Source organism: Polistes dominula, unplaced genomic scaffold, assembly GCF_049000335.1.
Source record: "Polistes dominula isolate Pdom_NZ unplaced genomic scaffold, Pdom_raw_medaka contig_73, whole genome shotgun sequence".
Taxonomy (NCBI): Eukaryota; Metazoa; Arthropoda; class Insecta; order Hymenoptera; family Vespidae; genus Polistes; species Polistes dominula.
In genome coordinates this window covers 3956856-3975552 of record NW_028300951.1, presented here as the reverse complement: position 1 = coordinate 3975552, position 18697 = coordinate 3956856, and the positions used below count along the sequence as shown (strand labels likewise).

General features: G+C 31.6%; 2 protein-coding genes across 4 annotated transcripts in view; one reads left to right on the top strand and one right to left on the bottom strand.

Moving 5' to 3' along the window:
- The window catches only part of LOC107063900 (kin of IRRE-like protein 1), a 304919-nt gene that overhangs the window by 65305 nt on the left and 220917 nt on the right, over window positions 1-18697 (top strand). The gene's annotated exons all lie outside the window — the stretch shown is intronic.
- Window positions 95-18697, bottom strand: part of LOC107063901 (glucose dehydrogenase [FAD, quinone]) — a 45467-nt gene continuing 26864 nt past the window's right edge. Inside the window, exons 1-9 of one of the 2 annotated variants that reach the window (XM_015316053.2) lie at window positions 12559-13079; window positions 10944-11152; window positions 3868-3996; window positions 3398-3594; window positions 2426-2785; window positions 1887-2352; window positions 1387-1757; window positions 1190-1284; window positions 95-1110 (exon numbers count right to left, since the gene is read on the bottom strand). In XM_015316053.2, coding sequence (XP_015171539.1) covers window positions 1029-1110; window positions 1190-1284; window positions 1387-1757; window positions 1887-2352; window positions 2426-2785; window positions 3398-3594; window positions 3868-3996; window positions 10944-11151 — 1908 coding nt within the window. In that variant the 5' untranslated portion in view covers window position 11152; window positions 12559-13079 and the 3' untranslated portion in view covers window positions 95-1028. Of the gene's footprint in view, window positions 1111-1189; window positions 1285-1386; window positions 1758-1886; window positions 2353-2425; window positions 2786-3397; window positions 3595-3867; window positions 3997-10943; window positions 11153-12558; window positions 13080-18697 lie in introns of those variants that run through there. The other variant, XM_089172262.1, reaches the window with a different exon arrangement.

The window sequence follows — 18697 nt, the reverse complement described above, 5'->3', positions numbered from 1 at the left end:
ACACAAGAATTAGTTAAGTTTGCACACAAGTCATAAAATTTTGAAATGTAAATAATTAATGAAGCCTCAAAGGTTTCAATAACAAAAGCATTAATTATCAGGCAAAAAATCATTATATTGCAAGGATCGATGCATAATTCCAATATAGCATCATTACACTTTTATTTACATTCTTTTTCGATTATCTACACTTTAACACTCAACTTCCCGATAATCAATATTTTTTTTCCGTCTAATAATTTTTTTTTATTTTACATACTTATTTTTACATTATTATTTCCTTAGTTCCCGAAATCTTTGGTTCTGATAATGGCAATCGCCAAGAAATGTCAGACTTCCGCTACGTTGATATTAGTGTGTAAATTATCTTGTTAAATTCGCTTCTGATATTATATAGTGTAGACTAAGCAAATATAATCTGCTTAAGTGACAATTTAGTGGATGAGATTACACAAAGAATTAAAAAAAAAAAAATAAAGATAATTACGCTTCTTTGCAAATAAAAATTATAACGAACGTATATTTCGTCGTGTGTCTATTGGTTCTTTGAAAATAATTAATCAGTAAATAAATAGGAGCGGCTTTTTTTGAACGAATCATTAATCAAGATAATAAGTTTGAAGGCCCCGTTGTCGAAATATGTCATAAAACAACAAAAAATTAATTTTTCAACGAGTTCTTGTTGTGTTAGTAGTTGCATACGGATAGAACCAAACGCAAAAGAATTAGTTTTATAAATTTCTTGTCAGTTTTTTTAGAGATAAGAGACATCGTTGTGGTATCTTTTCGTTTGATTGTGTTAGTGTTTCATTTATACCGATTCACTGGGATATATATTAGGTAGTATCTACGTAGCCATAAGAAAGGAAGAAAGAAAAGAAGATGGTTTCACGGCAGTTCGCTGCGGGCATCCCGCTGGATCCGTTTCGTCTTTTTCGTCGCCTCGCATTGGCGCATCTACGTCACATAGCTTTGAGAAAGTCGATGTTTCATGGACTAGAAGTCGAGCCAGGAATGCGAGATTGCTACTACCAAATAGCCTGGTCCCAGTCGATGTATTTGATCCCCCATAGCAAGAATTCCAGTGAACTGTCGATCGTCGAATGAGAACTAGGAAACATTGTAAATTGCTGATGACTAATGGCCTTTCCATTGGAAGTTTTTCCTAAAGGTTGTAGCTTTCCCGTACCATTGTGTTGCGCCAGCACCCCAGTCGGATTTAATGAACGCTGCCGCTCTCTCTCCGATCATAACTGCTGGAGCACCAGTGTTACCGGAAGTGACCTTCAAATAATGTGATAATAATAATAAGTTAGATTCATTTTCGAAAAATAACCTAGAAATAATTGATACAATTTTAATTTCCTAATATGTGTAATTATTCACCTGTGGCATTATTGATGTATCGGCTACTCGTAGATTTTTGATACCATAAACTCTAAGTCGAGAATCCACTACAGCCATTGGATCGGTCGGTGGTCCCATCTTGCAAGATCCTGCTTGATGATTTTCAGGACCTGTATCCTGATGTATCGCACAATTCCAATACTCATTACTGAGAAATTTATGTTGAGAACACGCAGATAATGGTGTATTACTGAGACTCATATTATATTTTGCCATTGCAGACGTATTAGCGAAAGATAATGCGATTTGTATGCCTTCAACCAAAACAGCGGCATCGATCGGATCGCTTAAATAGTTTCCCCAAATAAGCGGCTTTTCAAATGGATTATTATTAGCTAATCGAAGAATTCCTGAAAATATATGAATACAATATGGTAAAAATGAAACGAGTCAATCGATTTAAAATTAATCACCATTTTTTCATGTTTACAATATAAATAATTATTTAATAAAATATCAAATTGAAGTATAAAGATTACCTCGACTACGTGGATGAATATTTGTCGGAGATATACTAATACTACGGCCTTGATTGTCCATAAGTGCTCCTATCTCACCAGTAATTGAGCAAGCGGCTTGATATCCACCAAAATAAAACTGAAGATCAGGTTCATCCGGAGCAGTATAACTCGATGATACAAATCCTGTAATTTGGGACATTCCGGTCGAAGACATTGGTCCTTTATGGAAAGCAACATATTCTAGGAGAGAGGCCCAATTTAAATCAAATACGTTTGGTTGATTAATAGTCCAAGAAAGAGTATACGACACGTGATTCTGTAAGTTGTGTCCGACTCCTGGTAAATCTTTAACGAGGGAGACATTGACGGCTTGTAAATGTTCTTTCGGACCAATTCCAGATAACAATAATAATTGAGGAGAATTTACTGCTCCTCCAGAGACAATAATTTCACGAGAAGCTCGTGCAATGCGGAATTCCCCATTCTGAAAGACAGATAAATTTTTATCGAAGTAATTATTTAAATAATAGCCATCGATAAAAACAATCAATTTTTACTTGAAAATATTGAACTCCGACAGCCTTGTAATTTTCAACGATGATTTTGGTGGCAGTAGCGTTTAGGGCAATGTGAAGATTACGTCGATTGCGCATAGGACGTAAAAAAGCTGAAGCGCTGCTTACTCTAACTCCATCCTTACTAGCCATCTGAGCTACCGTGAAACCCATGTATTCAGCTCCATTATGATCTTCCGTAATTGGATATCCTCTCTCTCTGGCTGCATTCAAAATATCGCGAGTAATTTCAGGTTTCCAGGGGAATCTTTCGATAGTCCATAGACCACCGGAAGAATGGTATTCATTACCAACTCGATCAATTTCCGTGTTATTTTCCGAGCACATGAAGTATGGCAACACCTGATGAAAATATGAGAAAGTGTATCATGAGTGAGTTAAGCATAAGAGGATCATTGTTACGTGGATTATTCTCACACGCTTCCCTTCAACGTTGTCGATTATGAAACGCTTCTTTATTTTAATTTTAAATACTCATAGTTCGCTCTACTTTAATGTTCTTTGTTGTTCTTTCTTTATGAACTTATAAAAATAGTTATGTAAAAAATATAAATAAGTCTCGGACAATTTAACGTTTATGCTTTCCGTTGATCTCAAGATTTTCTTGGTTCGTTTCTTTAATCCAAAATTCTTAGACGTACTTTCAAATATTACTTCAAGATTAAATTGTATTATATTTTTTATTTAAGATTTTATTGTATTGTTTCTTTATTTTTTATCGAAAAGTAAGCTACACAAAATGATATCCAATTATTGTTCGAAAAAAAACATGATTTCATTTCTCTCATATACTGAAAGAATCATTAAATAAATTAGTTATCTTTCCAATCTAATTAAAATAACATTAATTGTCTTAAATTACTTTTTAATTAATTAAATGTTATGCTTCCTCGTAAATCGATCAAAAATGTTTTACGGTTAACATAAATATTATTTGTTAATATGCATAGGTACCTCTTGCCAAGACCATCCACTATTTCCAAGGGCGGCCCAATTATCATAATCCTTGGGTTGTCCACGGGTATACATCATACCGTTATGCACCGAAGTTCCACCTAAATTTTTACCACGTGGCCAACTGCATGACCCACCACTTGATAAACAAGCGTTTTTCTCGTTTGAAGTTCTATATTGCCAATCAATTTCGCTACCTACCAATAGAAATAAATAATTATTAATTAATTTCAAATTAAAACAAACGAGCATATGCAAGTAATGTGAAGAAACTTGTCGACCAGACTCGCAGAAATATACATTCCCCTCAATTGATATGTTTCAATATTTACATATTGTGGTATTGTGGTTTACATATGGATTGTAATTTTTTCTGTTGTTATCAAAAGTACTTTATAAATATGCAGCCTTTCACTTCTAAATATCTAGTCACGTTACCGAGTTAATTAAGATTTCCTGGTGAAACTTACCGAGAAACATCGCTACCATACTGGGAACGTCAGCGCCTGGTGGCTCATCAGGACCTGCTTCGAGAAGTAAAACTTTCCACTCGGGTATGTCGCTCAATCTAGAAGCCACTACGGCACCAGCCGATCCACCTAATAGAAAAAATAATTAGAAATTCAGTCGATTTACTTCTTGAAAAGTATTTTTTAAGCCATTGCACTTTGCGAACAAAGAAACTAGTATTTTTGCTCTCACAAAGGCACATAAAATACAATATAGAACATTGTACCTAAATTCGCGTATATAACAATCATATTTGATTGATCAATAAATAATGTCAGAATGTTTAATAAAGTCCATTAATATTATTTACTTAAATATAAAGTATTAAAGACAAATATTATAAAACAAAATATAATGTATCGAATAATAAATATCTTTTCATTCTTTTATAAACGTTATGTATTTCTCGTCTATTGACGTATATTTATCAACATTGCGAATATTATCAGAATTGACGCGTTCATTCTTGCATACCTTCGCGGTAAAAGTTATACAATGATAATTTAATGCGCGCGCGTATAAACGTAATTAGCGATATCGAGTTGCTCGATTGCAAAAAAAATGTTAAGAGTGTATTGGAAAGTGAACCTTTAAGACCTTGACCATGATTAACTATCAACTATAGTAATACCGCAGCTACTATATCAAGTGCGTGGATATACATATCCAAACGTTATTTAATTCCTATGTACGTTTACTAGGCTTGTATTCCGAATTTTAAATAATTTAGAAACAATACACAGAACGGTTTATTCGGACAAAGATAAATTGAAATAACTAGTGACGAATACATCAAAGGAACCTCTATCCGAATATTCAGGTTCTATCTCACTTTGTCTATGTCTCTCTTCTCCTCCTTTCCCCTTAGTTTCCGACTAAGAGAAGATAATTATACGGACAGAAAGGAAAGGCCAAGCAGAGGTTCGTTTTCAGAGTGTTGAATCCTCTACGATTAACCGTGCGTCGCATGCTATCGCACCTTTGTGCGCACCTTCAAAACGAAATGTTAATTTACGCTCAGCAAACCAGTCGTTGAACTCCCCAGTTCCATCCAGAAATCGAAACGATTGTCTAATATTTTCGAGATTTGTAAATTAGCCTTTCTGGTTATCAGCGACGTCCTAGTTTCCATTGGACTAATGAACCGTTAGGAGCGTTACCAACGCATAATTTATACGAAAATGTGGACGTTATCGTAAGCAAATAAAGCACTCTCTCACCGACAAACCCATACATTTATCCTCTCTTAATAGAAGAATTAGTTATATTTCTTTTCCCTTGATTCTTTCTCTTCATAACATTACGAGCAAGAAAAGAAGGATTATCTACTCATGTCCACCTGTCCGCGGACACGTTTGCGTGCACATAGAAGTTGTATGTAGTAATTAGTCGTTCAACTGACCCTGATGTCTTTTCGAGGCCGACTGAGTACGGCACATATTGAGATATAAAAAGTGGGTAGAGAGTGAGAGGGAGAGAGAAAGAGAAAGGGAGAGCGAGTGAAAGACAGACAGGCCAACACAGACATAAATAGAAAGAGAGAAAAATAGAGAAAGAGATGTAGTAAGAACCTGAAAGGGAAACTTACACTAGTTACCGTCATTATACTTTTACGTTACTTTTAGTTTCTGTCGAACCGATCGAAGTCGGTGCTCGACTTCGTTTCGCTTTCGGACGTAATAGTGCGGAAAATGAAACGCGTCTCTATCGTTCCACCTACTTGCGATCGTTTTTTTCTCCATGTGTCTGATCTAAAGTGTCTTATGTTAGAAGACATAATCGATTGAAATAGGAGAGAAAGAAATAGATATATAATATTGGTCCAATTGGCCTTCGTTTATTATACGACAATAGAAAAATCACTCGAAAGAAGAGAATCGTTGTTATTGGCCTTGTTAGTTTCAACAACTTTCCCGCTTTCTCTTTCTTTAAGGGACTAAAAGGGAAATGTAGTTAATCATTACTTTTTTATCTTTATCATGCCAAATCAATCTATCTCTAATGTTTTTCTTATAAGGATTATGGGTTTTTCGCAATATCATTGAATCGGAATGAATTATACGAGGCTACTGGACGGTTATCGAAATGTGAACTAAATAGAAGTTAATTTTATTTAAATGTATTTAAATGTATTTAAATATATCAAAAAATGATATTTAAACAAACATTTGTATCGCCCATTGTTTAAATATTTTCAAATAATGTAATTCCTATTTAAAACAACTTTTAATTATTTTTTATCTATTTTATGTTCCTTCTTTGATTGTGAAACATATTATGCGCATTCTAAATATAGCAGTTTTCAATAATTAGAACCGAGTATTTATTATTGCAGATAAATAGTGCATAGTTTAACTTCGACGACAGGACAATTCGTTTAATTAGTCGTAGAATTCAGGAGTATTGAATAATGTATTTAGACAAAAAGTGTTGAATTGATACGAATGATATTTTAATCGTAGGAAAATTAGTTTTTCTTCTCCTTTTTCTTTTTATTTTTCTTCTTATTTCTTCACGCACGTGTACGTTCTTTTCAAATGAAAGATCGTAGATCGTGTACGTGAGATACGAACCGAAACGTCCGTCCATCGTTCCACGCTAGCAAATTCTTAATTCTTAAGGCGATAAGGCTGGACGCACGCTCTCGTTTTCTTTCTCTTGCTCGACATTTCTTCTTCCTCTGAAAACTCTCTATCTTTCTCTCTCTTTCTCTCTTTTTCTTTGGCACTGTTCACAATCGGTGTTTAATACGAATGTATGTGAAGCCAAGTCGAGGAAGCACAAGACCACTAGGTGAAAACGGTTCGTGCCGTGCCGGCAAAAACAGGAGACTTGCATAACCAAAGTACGAACCGAATGAGCTGATGGTTATGTACACTTGCTGTAAGCTACTACTCGACATTCTACTGCGTCGTCCGACATAAACGTTCCTGCGTGCACGCGAATACATGCATCCTCCGATTTTGTTCTTGTTTTTTTTTTCTTTTACCTTTACTATCTTTGATCTTCATGTCGATCACACTTGATGATTTTTCATCCAACTTGTTTTTACACACCTTTACGTGTTAATTATCGATCGATTGGAAATATATTTTTTTTTTTTCTTAAAATGGATTTTAAGGTTTTGTGTGAAGAATGTTTATACGAGAAAACGATTATTTCAATTCTTATGTCGACTATGTCCGATCAATATAATACATTGTTTGCAGTTGTGGTTGTTTATGTATGTATTCATATTAATGATTCCGATCCTTGGTCAAGGTTCTCCGCTTCTTGCGTGTCCTTGCAAGACTTGAGAAAATGCGAAAGGAAATTATAATATAACGGATCAAAGATACGTCGGAAAATAAGAATCATTACCTTTTCTAATAACCTGACACGTGATATTATGCGATCGAAACTGTCTATTGAATAATTTCGATATTAAGAAATAGCAAGTATATATTATTTTCCTATAACAGAAACACATATATTTATAATTCGTGGTAATGTATGTACATTTCTTCGTAGCATTTCTCATTAATTCACGAATCGAATGGAATATACGTAAAGTCTACAATGAAAAGTGAATATTTCACAAATATTTGACTATCTATGAAAACTCTATTGGTTATCAAGTACGGATTGAACGCATTAACGTTTATCTCTCTTTCTTTTCTTTCGTTTAATCCAAGTTAAAATGTAAATTGCAGAGAGTATGTAAAATTCGGTGGGTTGTTTAAATTATGTACTAGCAACAGCTATCTTCCTTCCTCTTTGACTTCCCACGCGATCGAACGGATCCACCAGTCGATATCCTAGTTTATGCAAAGTGTCCCTTCCAATCCCGTTTCCCTCAGCCAACCTTCTATGTTAGACCCAATGGCACGTCTACCAGCGCATCGTGCGCGTTTTGCTACCTTCGAGAATTTATATCTGTCGACCAGCAGTGCACGAGCCAATAATGGAACGTGGCATCGCGTCGCCCTATCATGGCACGCAGCTTATACAGGCCTGACCATTCTGTTCGATCGAACAGGGGCGATTCAGAGTACAGGAGGATTGGTAGAAAGGTGAGAAATGAGGAGAGAAGAGAAGAGAAGAGGGAGAGCGGAGGGATCCCGTTTTGATAACAAAGAGCCAGAAATTAACGACCTAATAATAATCCCGTTCTACTGAATAAATATCAGTATATATTAATATCGTGTCTAAACACAAATCGAGAGACAAAAAGAGAAAGAGAAGGAAATGGAATGAAAAGTGAAATACGAAATGGGAATTAAATAAAAAGAAAAATAAAGAAGGAAAGCTATTGTTAAGTTCCGGTTAATAAACACAATATTTCGACACTAGGCCATAATAATAATCGTGCTATCGCTAACTCTGATGCAGCTCCATTCGACATAATTCCGTTTGATTCTCTAAGCATGATAAAAATATACCGGAAGGGGGAAGATTAAATATGAAAGAGGAAGAGACATATTTTAGATTGGAAATATTGTTAAATCAACCAACACATATAACGTTGAGGACATTTATAGATGACTGGTAATCGTTCAGAAATATCTTTATCGAAGTCATTAATTCTATTCTTTGTTTATTACCTTCTCTTTTATTTTGCTTATTTCACTTTTTCTCGTATTTTACAAATTTTCTCGTATTTTATTCTTAAATATTAAACTTTTCCCGTAATTGTAAAAATTTGTAAAAGAACATTATCTGAAATTGTTTTTTAATAAGAACAAAATTATTATTAAATTATATTTAAATCAAAGAGATAAATGGATGAATAGTTTGGTATCATTCGTGGAAAGTACGATTAAATTCATTTGAGCGAAGAATCAAGAAATGCAAGAGGATTCTTCCTAAAACGTATTCAGTGACTATTATAAAAGGAAACTTAACATTGGTATGAGAGGAAAAAAAAATTGTAGTAGCTTCGCTAGTTTCTCGGACGATTGATCTTAATTGCTTATCAAATATATCGCGTCTTTTACTTTCTCCTCCAATTAGAACATATATCCGTAATCACTAATAAAGTATACGATTTCACGAAACCACTTTCGTATTTTGATTATTTTTCTTATATAGTTCGAGTTGATTACACCTACCGATTTGGCGAGTTTTACGAATACTGGTAATTCTAGAGAAAAGAAAAGTAAGACGATCTATGCGTTCGTAATTTAGAAACGATAACAATCTGACGGACGAACGATGGTGATAATTAAGGTCGGTCGATAACATCTTCCACAAGCTGCGTTCGTTCTTTGTCTTTGTCTCTCTCTCTCTCTTCCCCCCCCCCTCTCTCTCTTTATCTCTTTCTCTCCATTCGCCCCTTATTGCATTTTTTATTCATATTTGCAAGATGGTCTCACGATAGTTTAGATTAACATAGAACGTTAAACTTAAATCGCATATGTTCGTTCCCTACGTTATTGGATAATAAAAATCAAAATAGGAAGTGAAGAAAATTAAATATAATCATCAACTTAAAGAAGAAGCGACTGCTTGAATCCCATAGATTTTCTAGCATTGACTTATGTACTGGTTTTACATTACAATTGTAATTTTATTTTATTTTATATTTCTATATTTTTCGCTTCATCAGTAGCGCGATAATGACGATGAAGGTCGTATATAGATCGAATTAGTACCTGTATTTTGCGAAACTCTAATAATTTTCCATAAAATATGCTAATTTTAGTTATTTTTTTATGCAAAAAATGGGATTTGAAATCGTTTTAAAGTCGATTTAAAAGAGAGATCGTTTATATTTCGATAGACTGTTGATATAAACGTCCTTCATGCTACAAACCGTTGCAAATGAACATTTTGTCCTCTCGAAGTGTCGTAAAAATGATAGCAATTTAAAAGATTGGAACAACGTTCTATTTCGAGTGTACTGTTCACGGACACATTTTTTATTAGGTTACTTTTTTTCTTAACATTAGATTGCCGGAGTGAGTCTACTTTACTACTATACATTTAGAAAAACTTAAGTAATATTTTTAAAAACGTATGTTGGTTTTTAATAGAATTTTTAAAAGTATACAAATACTAAATCCTTTCGCTTCTCACTCATCAGTTACAAAAATCTTTATATTATATATTTATGTTGAAGAATGTGAGTCGAATTGGGTCATTTTTTAAAATTGGTCATTTTACACGTACTAAACATTATGATTATAAAGCTGAAAATACTTTCATGCCTCTGGCTATTATAAAAAATCGAAAATCGGTTGAATTATCAAGTTTATGTATCATGAAAAAAAAAAATAGAAGTAAGGGCGTCTTGTGATAAATGGTGATAACGGAATAAAGGTGATAGATGTAATAAAAAAAAAAAAACGTAGAAAATGTATTTTAAAAACAGAATATGCATATGAAAGTTGTTTTGCATAAAGTTTCTTTAAAATAAAATTTACATTTTTGAATAAGAACTTCAATTTTGATGTTGGAATCAAATTGACTCATTTTAGGCAAAATAGATATATCCAACATCCGGCAATCTAGGATTAAATATTGCTTGTACCTTTCGATCCTGCCTTGTATAAAATCATTTCAATTTTTTGCTTATTATGAAAAGTAACAATTAATCAATAATTCCTACATTATTTGAAAAAAAAAAATTAATGTTCTTTAATGATAAATTCAAGTTGTCAATTCTACCGCGTCAATTATAATTAATAATAAATTGTGTAAATTTATTCCTGTATAATATTTATTTGTTTTGTAACAGTAACATAATTGTATAACAGTAACAGTAAAATAACAGTAACATAATTTAATAAAAGAGAAAGAAAAACTTAAAAAGGAACACACAAACGTATTAGATTGTAACGGAAGTATATCGTTGATGAAAGACAAAAAAGGGAAAAAAACTCATACACAAGTAGGAACGGAATTATATTTCATCAATTCTACCATAAATATCGGCATAACTGGGTAAACGGCCTCAATCAAGAACTTTTTATCAACTTTAGTAAGAGGTAGAACGAAATACACTTCATCACAGTATTTTTTGTCTCTATATTTAATATACGTAACGCATACTCACCTCCGACAACAATAAAGTCGTAGAAATATTCAGGTGAATCAATTGGTCTGACCCTCTCGCAAAGAAACGAAATATCTTGTTTGGCACGTATGAATGTATCCACGAGCGTCATAAACATCAAAAATTGAGATCCCGGACAACTTTGGCCGAGAGTCGGCCCGAGGAATGGCTCCGAGCATTCTACTGTTATCGATAGGTTGTATGACATGCTACAAATAGAAAATCAAATAATGTATTACAACATATAAATAAGTGACAACATATAAGTATATTCTAATTTTTTTTTTTATTTTTATTTTATTTCCTATATCCTATTGATAGAAAAATGACTTTTATTTAAAATCATTACTATAGCGTTACCACCTGACAAAACAAGGATTGGACTTTAAACTTTACAATTTTGTTGCAAAAGAAGAAGAGCATCGACGTTCTATATAAAGAGGTAGTCATTTGCAGGGTATGTTCTAAATAAATCGACAGGTGGATATTTCGGTATTTGGGTTTCGTGCAATCTTTCGTTTTTTACTTCTTTCTAATGTCCATATCCGTGACTGACAATCCAAGTCATGGCCATATAAAATGCAACTCAACCAGAATAATGCGAAACCAAAGATTTTCTCATAAAACACGATCTTTTCACACTGCATCCGAATATCTTATCTTTTCATGAGCGAACTAACAAAATAATACCAAATTTTTAACTTATGATTATTACAAAAACATTGAAATAGTATATACAAATGAATGGCAATCCTAAACGTATAAGTTCTTTTATTTTATATAATCTACATTATTCCCATAGACAATCTTTCTCTTGCTATTATTATATTTCAACCTGGTTTATAGACAAAATATTATATGAATTATTCGTTAGATATAACAACACATCAAACTAAAATAACAATCGAAATGTGTTGCTTAAGTATCAAAAATAAGCAATAACATCCGAACGTTAATCAAATTACCGTATCACTAATTTAATTAAATTTAGATAAGATAAATTGCAGGATCATCTATCGGCTTAAAAAAAATTTAAAAAAAGGTGAAGTAATACGTATAAATTTAATATTGTATCAGATATAGAAAATTAAAACTCATTGAATCCAAATAAAATTGTACGACCTTATCAAACTGTATTATTATTCCATTTTTGCAGTTATCTGATAATATTATCTATCATACAAATCTATTATTTTATAAACAATTTAATTATATTCGAATACTATTTGATTAAAAGAGTACGCAGTATTTGTTAAAAATAAGTATTAACAGCAATCAAAACGTAATTTATAAGAAAACCAGGAAAAGATATATCGACAATCACGATGATAAATCGAAGTTTTTATGAGATAATTGAAAATTTGTTCTTTACTTAGAATAAGACAATGACATTGGAAAATCAATTAACAAAACAAAATAAATATGTACGTTGATAAGAATATAATTGAAAAATGAAATTGTTTTCTTTGATGATTTAATCATAAATTAAAATAAACTTAATAACAAAAATGTGTTTTTATTCTACGATAAGATTAAAATTCATTCCTTTGTAATATGACTTTCACTATTGATTTTCTATTCATACGAGAAATTAATTTAAATGAACGACACTTACACAGATCTTTAATCGGGAAATAATACCAAGGTGAAATGTCACACGATATTAAAGACAACTAACTCGTGACACTTGTTAATATCGCGTGGACTATAAATCGATTCAAGCTAAGAACGGTAAACGCACTAGACGTTAACTGTAGAACCTCTCACCACAGAACGCCACTTTATATTCGTCTCCCACTTCGTTGTTTAATACCCCGGCAAAGGCTTTAAATTAAATAATGACGATGGATCATAGCGATTAATCTTACATTAATATTCTATTATTTAATTTTATGCAAATTTAAAGAATTTTTTTCAAAGTTTTCGTTATTTTTATTTTATTTGTCCTTTAAAAATATTCTGTTTATGTAATTATAATAATTTACGCGGAAGCAAATGTTAGTTAATAGGCTCATTAACAAACTTATTATTGTTATATAGGATAATAAAGTCATTAGTATTATTTTAAGTAGATATTGTCGATGAAACAAACCCCTTGTTAAACGAAAACATTGTCTTAACATACAAACACATAGATATGAGAAATATTTTACTTAAACGAAAACGAAAATATTGAGTACAAATTTCGAATATTCGATTACAAAACAAATATTTCTTTCTGTTTATTTTTTTTTTTACAGCTCATAATCTATTTCAAGGACAACATTTTAAGTAGTCTAAAATGTTTTCATAAGTAGCAATTACCTCAAATATGTCGGCTTCTTACTATCATTTTTCACTTGTATCTCTCATTCGAATGCAATTACACGTAATTATAAGTAATGAATTTAGTGTCTACCTATATCTATGTATTTATGTTCATAGGTGTAGAACATAAATACATAGATATAGGTACATGTATGCGTGTTCGTACCTGTATTTGTGTGTGTTTCACGCATTGGACCACGTACGAACGAATCTCGTACATCCTTATAGGTACGTTAACGCGCATCCTTATATGCTTGCAATTTACGCGCATGGCGTTTCGCATATCAACGACGCATAACACGGTATAATTACGAAAATGGCTATTATCGAAAATTAGTATTGCTATTTCCAGTTAAACAAGGATGATTATTATTATTACATCACGGTTATCGTTAACGATCGTATCATTCTATTTCTTGTCCCTCTTTATTCCTCCTCTTGCACGCTTACTCGCGAGAATTTGACATGTTCCCTGTTAAATCGATATATCCGATAATTTCGATATAATTAAGATTCGACATTCTAGAGCAGCCTTGGTCGGCAACCTTTTGAGTCGGAAGAGTCAAAAATTACAATTTACAAAATTTCAAAGTTTTTAAAGAGCCACAAAATTTTTTCTTGCTAACCATAAATGGTACTCGCATAGATAAAGTTTTTTGATAAAAAAAACTAATCTATTTATTCATCGGTGCCTAATCCTCGTTAATCGATTCAGTACGATTTAAAAAAATTCTTTTTTTTTTTTGATAAAATAAATAATATTTGCGTATGGAACTAAAGAGCCGCATGTGGCTTGCGAGCCGCAGGTTGCCGACTCCTGTTCTAAAGTATTTCGCAGTGTTCAATCGAATGATAATCACTGTCGTATATGTGCGTTTCAAGATCGTTGTATTCACTCTCTCTTTCTTTCTTTTTTCTCTTTTTTCTTTTTCTCTTTCTCTTTCTCTTTCTCTTTCTCTCTCTCTCTCTCTCTCTCTCTCTCTCTCGTTGATCTGTATCATTTTCTCTTTCTTTTTTGTGCTTTTCTACTTTCTAATTCATATCTAATCCGGAAAATATTTTCTATCATGATTTATAATGTTTTAGTATGTAAATCAATGGACATCATCATAATAGATACACATTTGGAATATTCTATTATCTATTAAGCTATATTTTATTTACAATTATATTCTTTCTAAGCAGTATTTTACAGAGAAACATATCAGTAAATATAAATACTTGATAAGAAGATAAGATAAAAAAAATAACATTTATTATAGAAAAGAGAAATTTGATCGTATGAAATTGAAGTCACCCACACTATATTTGATTTCTTTATGCAACTATATGTAAATATAAGCGATGTTTCTACATATTTATTTAATGATACGTTATATTCAACAAATTATAACTGGTTTATCTCTAAAGTTATCCGTAATCTTTAACGAAACCACAATTTCTAATTTTCTATTTGCATGCAATTCGACGTATTAGATGAAATGCTTATATTTTTTTCGTGGGTTATACTACTTTTCTCGTTTTAATGTTTGAATTCACATCTTCAATATTTTGTTAGTCAGTGTTTTATAGAAAATATATGAAAGGACAGGTTCGAAAGTTGGTGAAGATAAAAGTGTCATTGCGTAACGTTCTCTTTATTCTTCTTTCTCTCTCTCTCTCTCTCTTTCTCTCTTGCGCTCTCTTTCTCTCTCTATTTCCCTTCCTCTCTTCTCTTTTTTCGTCTCTCTAACAATTTCGAAGAAACCTTGAAATTTTGTATCACACGTTCCTTGTGGCAAGTGAGCATTGTTCGAACCCACGTTGCGTATAGTCGTTGGAACAAAAATCATATTTCGCGGGAAACGTTGCAATGCTCGACAATGGAACTTCCGGCTTTTTTCCGGTTGTCAGGAGTGCCGTACCGTGCTGGCAAAGGTCTTCAATAAATTCTGGCTTATACGTCTGGCAACGAGAGAAACAGTAGCAGTGCTGCTACTACTACTGTATGCGCCTGCGTTAAGTCAAAATACATGAGGGTGTACGGTAAAAGAAAGAGAAAACGACTAATGTAAGAGAAAGGGAGAAACAAAGAAAAAGATGCGGAAGGTTTTTAAAAGAAGGGGAAAGCAATAAAAGAAGAAAAAGAAAAACTGAGTCACTTTCATTACTGTCACTGTTATAATCGTTGACTACGATATTATTCTTAATAGAATTTATTGTATTAAATAAAGTGCTGAGTAATGAGATGATGTAAAAGATTCATTAAAATATCATCTAAAAAACGTTTATTATTAGAAAAACATTACCTATATAATTAAATAATATTACTATTATTTAAAGTAAAATAATTTATGTAGACACGTTTGTATCGTAATGATACGTTTTTTAAAATTGTAAAAACTTTAAAATATATATTTAAAAATGTATTGAACGATCAAAACAAAATTTAACATCTTCCGTGTTTTGTTTTACGCATAATAGAAGCCTCATATTGTAGTAAATGTAAGATCAAAATTCAATTCTTACAAGAATACTATTTTATGAAATTATTCTCATTATTTTTAAGTTAATCTTTCTAATTTCCCATTATAATCGTAAAGTTCTTTTATCGAAAACGTCTACTGATAACAGCGTCACATGGCGAAAATGCAGAAACTTGAAAAAAGTTACTACTATCATCTCAATGTAGTAAGTAAAGTTTCTCTTTTAACGTGTAATACACTGAAGAAAAAGTTAAAGCATGCTGCCGAAAGATGCCAATTAAAGGATCAAAATAGCTTCGCCAGCTTCCTTTTTAATGTTCATCATAATTTTTATCGAATCGATAAAATCATTTCCGTGCAATACTCTATTCCAATTTTTAATTAACTGAACTATTGTTCGCATTTCCTTTGCATAATGAATACATTTTTATATATTTTATTTACGTGAGTCCTTTTGTTCGTTTAGTTATTAATGTAAAGAAATGAAGAAAAAAATGGACAAATAAATATTGAAAATTGAGAAGAAAACTAGAAAAGATGGAATAACAGAATTGGAATGAAAAAAAAGACGAAAAATTGGAATTAAAGAGATTTGATGACAGAAAACCGATGCATTTAAATAAGAAAACAGAATAATAAGATACCTGTCATACTTTATTACATTTTTCACAGAAAAAACTATAAGAAGATTTTTCATTTTTCAAATGGAATAACAGTACAGTATAGTTCACCGCTATATGGAATATACACACACAAAATATTACAAAATGAAAACTACAAAAAACGGCAATGATTTGTGATTAAAAAAAAATGGAAAACGGAACATACGACTATAATGACAACATTCGTAATAAGTTAATTCAACTATATAATTCAAGAAATATACCAAATTAATGCAAAAATTATAGTCCACGAAACATATTCGTGTTTTCAATACGAAATAAAATAGAACAATACAGAGATCAATTTCAAAATTAATTTCATACAATTACAAGTATAAAATACTATCGAAGAAGTAAGTGAAAATTATACTCAATTATTAACAATTGTCGTACTATTTGTTATTAATCGAATTTGCAAAGACTTTTTTCATTTAAAAAATGGAAATTATTTTACTATTGTATACTTCACAGATCAAAAATTCACATTAACAATGAGATGATGAAAATTAACATAAATGAAAAAAAAAACGATACGCGGATCACTTCGAAATCGATATTAATAGTATTACAACGCTTATATGATTTAAGCTTCTCAGTATTTCATGCAAGTTATCTTAACGTCATTTATTTTATAATACGTTGCTAATTAATAAAGTTTCCCATTCTCTATACTTATATTTCGTATTCAATAATTACAATCTAAATATATAAAACTTTATTGCTTTCATTTCATTTAATCATAAAAGGTAAATACGATAGGATTGGATTTTTTTCAACGTTTATATATACCAAAATTTATTTTTTCAACTCGAATTTAATATAAATATCTTCTAAATAAGAAGGAAAGCATTAAAGTATTAACCATATAAAAAAAGTTATATTTGGGAAGCGAAACGCTCGGTTAAAATATCGGATATTTGTGCAGCAATCATTTCTAAAGTGCTTCTTATCTCTTCCATCTTTTTCAACTAGCCCTTTTTAAGGACACAAAAGTAATAACGTTAACAAGATTACCGGGGCACCGTTTTAGTTATAGATATCTACAGATATCATCTTAAAAAGGTATAACTTTTTACATAAACAATTCTACTATTCGTTTACAAATATATTACATCTCATTTATTATTCGTTTTTTTAATTTATTTCGTAGCTTTCAAAAATCAGATATTAACGTTTGATCAAAATTACAATAAAAAAGAAGATAATAAGAAAAATTCTAATTGATTTACATAATTTTTGTCAGCATCCTGTTACTTGTATAAATCATTTTTCCACGAGATCATTTTTCATTAGTGATTCTTTTCTCTTGAAGATTTTCAATGATGATACCAAATCTTTAACGATGAGTAACACGTTTCTTCCAAAGGTATTTCCATCTTACGATATCGTGCTTATTCTTGTCAACCTTATCTGCTTAATCATGGAAAAACAAAGGATTCATCGATATTTTCTATGAAACAATACTCAACTTGTCTTTCAGCGGTCTTAGACGAATAATAATAATCATTAATATTAGCCTACGAATAATAATGGAAAAAACGCATCGAAATCGAAATAAATTACTCGTCCCGTGATTTAAAAATAGAGAGAAAAAATACGCGCTTTAATTACCTGCTTGACGCAAACTCATTAGATGTAATTTGCCGTGGTGAACATAGCAATTCAATCAACGAACTCTTCGACTTTATCGATAAAACTTTCTGTTCCCTGTCGTTCTTTTTTCTTAGAAAGTGTTGAAAAAACATACGTCAAATTGAAAACTGAAATTTTGAAGAAAATGAAAAAATAAATCCTTATAATGTAAAATCATTTGAATAAAAAAATAACCAACGATAAAAATGCTGACGATAGTGGAAAAAATTGTACGATAAAATCAATGAAAGTTCACTTAATGATTGAAGATATTCGAATAATCCTTCCTTCTTTCTTCTTCACTGTTTTTTGTGCATCATTATAACGATTATTCATTAACTTGATAGAAAAGATACTCGTACATCCGTTGTTTCGTGCCATCAGAATTACCTTCACCGTGAAATCTTACGATAATCTTGGATACGTTCGACAACACTTGGAAGATAAGCATCGACGTTTCGTGCATAGACGTCGGTTCTACATATTCCGGTTCGGTGATTACGCGATAGTTTTATGATCGTGACTAACGCTTAGACAAGCGGATAGGCATTTTGCATTATCGCGCTTCGAAGATTCGTCCAAGTTTGAAAGTCAACGAGCAAACATAAACGATGATACGCTCGGGATACGCATCGTATATTTTACTATCTTCTATGGTTTATTGAATCTTTCGTTCTTATTTTCTATC